This window comes from Hypomesus transpacificus, chromosome 17 (assembly GCF_021917145.1).
Source record: "Hypomesus transpacificus isolate Combined female chromosome 17, fHypTra1, whole genome shotgun sequence".
NCBI classification, from domain to species: Eukaryota; Metazoa; Chordata; class Actinopteri; order Osmeriformes; family Osmeridae; genus Hypomesus; species Hypomesus transpacificus.
The window spans coordinates 14,174,167-14,178,343 of NC_061076.1; the positions used below are offsets into that span (position 1 = coordinate 14,174,167).

Here is a 4,177-nt window from a genome sequence, read left to right on the forward strand (position 1 = left end):
ATACTGGAAGTCACAGAATTACAGTTTTAAAACCTGGAGTAAAACCTTTTAGAGATGGAGTGATTGAAGGTCACTAGATAGAGCGAGAGCGCCCCTTGGTGGACAGTTCTGGAAGAGCAGCAAAGATAAACAATACTATTACTCCGTGTCTGCAAATGATGCGTTTTGACAGGACTGCCACCGAAGTACAGGGCGAGTATCATTTTCCCTCTCTCACTCATTCTGAATTCTCCATGGGTACTGAGACGTGTGTTTGTTTGTGTGTGTGTGTGTGTGTGTGTGTGTGTGTGTGTGATTGGGGGTTGTATCTAGACTAGCATTGCAGTTTCACTACTGAACCAAGAGTGAAGAACAAACGGTCAAGTAATTGCACAATAAAAGTCAAATTAAAATCTGCAATCATTGGCTTTATTTATAGATAGATACAAAACAAGTGAATAAGCAAATGCCAAATAATATTTGCTATGACATAATATGACTTTTATAAACAACCATACACAAATATATTATTATCCAGAAATATATATTGAAATGTCTCATTACAAGTAGCAGCCAGCAGTTATTAAATCCTGAATCAAGTCCTATAGCATGTAAAAGTATAAGGTGTGGAGGGTTTGTGTGATACGTTTCAGTGGTCAGGTTGGCTGAACATCATGCAAGTGAAACCCAGTGAGTACAAAACTCAGGTGATGGCCTGGGCTCGATTGCAATCTGTCGTCGCAACATACACAAACTACTGTGGGAACCACCCATCTAAATACAGTATTCCATCTGTTGTTTACAGTCTGCTCGGCCCAGAGGAGCTCTGTTCAGCGCCACTGGGAAGAATGCTTTTTTTGGTTTCGTTTTTTTTTGTCAAGGCATATGTCGTCTGATGTCTAACTCATCTGAAGTCGTTTTAGTCATTTTCTAATGAGTTTTGATAGGCTAAGTGAATGTGGTTTTATTGCCAGCCCTGAAAAGCTCACAGGACATTTGGTCGGAGTAGGTTAAACGGTTCAGTCTATGTCCTCTAGTCTCAATAACAAAGAATTCTCTTGATATTTAAACGATGTCAAGCACTGAAGTATGTCTGAATGACAATAAAGTGTGACTTTTTAAAGTAAAGTGAAAATCGAAATGGCAACTTAGAGCATATATTGTAAACTCAAGCCTGGTGCCAGATCTGCTTTAAACCAACTCGAGGTTATAGTCTTCATCGAGATAGAACCGAACCGTGTTACTGCTGATCTGGTGCTAGGCTTCTAACACTGATATGACACTATCTCAATGTAAACACAACCACACATTCACAGTAATAGAAACCGTGTGTATGCGAGAATGCAAAACGAATGATGAAGGCACAGGGTTGTATGCGTCACAAACACACACAGATGGCAGGTGTGCCTACCACACACACTCTGGTGGGAGGTCAGCAAGACCATTGAAGCCCACACCCTCCTGGCCAGAGATACAAGACAATAGTCTCATGAATCATATATGAATCAATCTCAAAGAGACATTCTCTAGAATGCTCACGATGGACATATTATTCAGTTTTCATTACAAAGTGAATTCAGAATGTCAGTTAGTTTACACAAATAGGAAATAATCAAGAATAGCATTGCTGATGGGGAAAGAATCAAATCATGACCAACAAAAGCACGAAAAACCAAGAGACTGACTACTAAACTCACTTTTAGTGGATCAGGTATCCACTTCTTTCTCCAATCACACAATTCCAACGAAATGTGAATTTATCGTGTTTACCTAAACGTGTATGTGAGCGTGCATAATGGCGGGTGGGGTGAATTGCGATCTGGCAGATTTAACTGTTGTGGCGTCCGTTGATGACGTTGCCCCCTGGAGGGGCGATGTGAATGGAGTTCAGTATGGGCCGCAGTATCTGACCGAACGGCCTGGTGGGGGCAGAGAGAAGGTGTGAACAAGAGAGCTCAAGTGTGGGATAATAGTGAGATGAGTCATCATGCAACAGCTACTAAGATGCACCTGCGTGGAGACTGGGTTCAGCTGAAGAACAATGTCAGGTATATTTATGACATACACACACACACATATATATATATACATACACATATATATATTATATATATACACACATACATATAAATACACACATATATATATATATAATAACTATATATATGTGTGTATGTATATATATGTTGTGTGTGTGTGTGTAAATATAATGACAGAAAACAGCTCATTCTACACAGTAACAGGAGAAAAATTAACTGCCAAGGTCATGAACTGCCAAATCTGTGAGAGGACTCTCCTCTGGCCCAGTGTTAATCCTACATCCTAATACAGGTTCTAGAGGCCTATTATCTGTGAGGCTCCCACTCACGTGGACAACACTTCAGAAGGCAGGTCTGTGATGTAGGAGGGAATGTTGCTGCCGGTCAGGAACTGGGCTACCTCATTGGTGAAGGTGTTACAGTTGTGCTCAAACAGCCTGTACCTATCACCTCTGTGGAGAAGACAAAAGAGAGGGTCTGTCTCAAGCAGTGTGTATGTCACTAACAGAGAGAGGAGAGAGAGAGAGAGAGAGAGAGAGAGAGAGAGAGAGAGAGAGAGAGAGAGAGAGAGAGAGAGAGAGAAATAACTCACCTATATGCACTCTCACCCAGAGAGGCAAGATAGTCCATGAAGATATCCTCTGACACTTCTGTGTCTCCCAACTCGACCACATTGTCTGGAGGCCCAAGCATGGTCCCACCCTATAAAACAAATACATTCTTCAGACATAACTAGTTGGTTATGGTAGGTAATAAACTGCACAGATATTCTTATGTGAGCGGGAGAATAGTCCATAGGGTTGGTGTCCTGTTTCTGTTTCTGTCGTATGAAGCAGCTGGATGTACAAGTGAACCCCCCTGGACTGGGAATGTGGCACACCAGTCTATTCTGAGTCCAAAAGCTGAACGATTCCATTTTGAAAGTATTGGGCATGGGATCACAAACATCAAATAATCAGGCAGACATGGTTTTCTCCTGTGAATTTTGTTAACCTAATGTCTGATGTCATGCTGGACTTACTGGTGAGCAACTAGAGATGCCCACTCCTCCAAAGAAGAACTCGTCTCCATACACCACAATGGCAGTGTGCCTGTGAGGATGTACACACACAGAGAATCCATGTTGACCCACAAGTCATTGGTTCTTAACAGTGTATGAACAATTCTGGTATCATACAACATGGAAGTCCATTGTAGGTCTACATGTATAGGAGGGCTCATACCAAATTCCATCAAGTTGTTTTCCTGCAATAAAGAGGGTTCACATAATTAGCTGGCAGATGTTCAAACAATGTTAATGCATCGCAGACCTACGTTCACCGGTCACCTGAATTGATGACTCATGTGAATGACATATTCCTCATGCAAATATTAAATCATTAACGTCAACTATGGCCCACTGTCTGGTTCGCTTGACAGCACCACAATTATGTTCCTTAACTCCAACACTAGCTGACTACTACTGTAGCTATACCGATTAGATCATGTTTCCAGACAGCCATGCTTACCCAACATTATGGGGCTGAGACTACGCGCCATTCCTCTTGATAGGTCGTATATATACAGTTGTACACTGTACTTCATGCCATTTGTATCCATCACGGTAAACCCGATCAGTTTATTCGCCGGTAGTGTCTTGCAGCCCTTTTGTCCTGAACTGACAGCTGCAGACCGGCTGGTTTTGCTTTTCCGTAGTCAGTGAAATGTGAAACAAAAAAAACTGCGAAATTATTTGAAGGTTACCTAAATCGGCGTTAGACGTATAACTCTTAAAGGTCGACGATTCGAACACATTCCCAGCGACAGTGGTCTCTTCTCCCTATTGCAAGAAGCTAGTAAAAGCTAGCTAGCTAGCTGTTAGCTAAAACAAGGTGCTTTGGCGCCTCCTTCGGAACACATTGACGATAACCATTCTAGTTCTTGATTATTAGCTAGAATCGAACATCTAACTTGCTGGTTCTAAATCGAACATCTAACATGCTGGTTCTAAACTAGATGGTCGTTGTGTGTTTTCTCCTGAAAGAACCAAACAATGTCATTAAAACATACTGGATTTATGTTGTCAGGTCAAGTCCTTGACTTTGTTTTGTCTGAAAGAGATTTGTTACAAAATCTAAATAAATGTATCCTGACAAAGACCGATGAGTGACCATATGACC

General features: G+C 41.5%; 1 protein-coding gene across 1 annotated transcript; it reads right to left on the reverse strand.

Annotated features, from left to right (window-relative positions):
* Window positions 1-386: 386 nt before the first annotated feature.
* On the reverse strand, window positions 387-3,901 carry desi1a (desumoylating isopeptidase 1a). The gene is made up of 6 exons (XM_047038078.1): window positions 3,527-3,901; window positions 3,242-3,263; window positions 3,040-3,109; window positions 2,611-2,720; window positions 2,348-2,470; window positions 387-1,898 (listed from the first exon to the last, which is right to left on the reverse strand). The coding sequence occupies exons 1-6, from the start codon at window positions 3,615-3,617 to the stop codon at window positions 1,808-1,810; spliced, it is 507 nt and encodes a 168-aa protein (XP_046894034.1). The 5' UTR covers window positions 3,618-3,901; the 3' UTR covers window positions 387-1,807.
* Between the last annotated feature and the right edge of the window lie 276 nt (window positions 3,902-4,177).

What these genes read in the sequence shown, in the direction of transcription:
- desi1a (XM_047038078.1), bottom strand. Translation starts at nt 3,617, where the DNA reads ATGGATACAAATGGCATGAAGTACAGTGTACAACTGTATATATACGAC. An exon ending in AAACAACTTGATGGAATTTG is followed by an intron (nt 3,110 to 3,241) that starts GTATGAGCCCTC and finishes ACATCCTCACAG; the next exon opens with GCACACTGCCATTGTGGTGT. An exon ending in CTGGGTGAGAGTGCATATAG is followed by an intron (nt 2,471 to 2,610) that starts GTGAGTTATTTC and finishes TCTTCTCCACAG; the next exon opens with AGGTGATAGGTACAGGCTGT.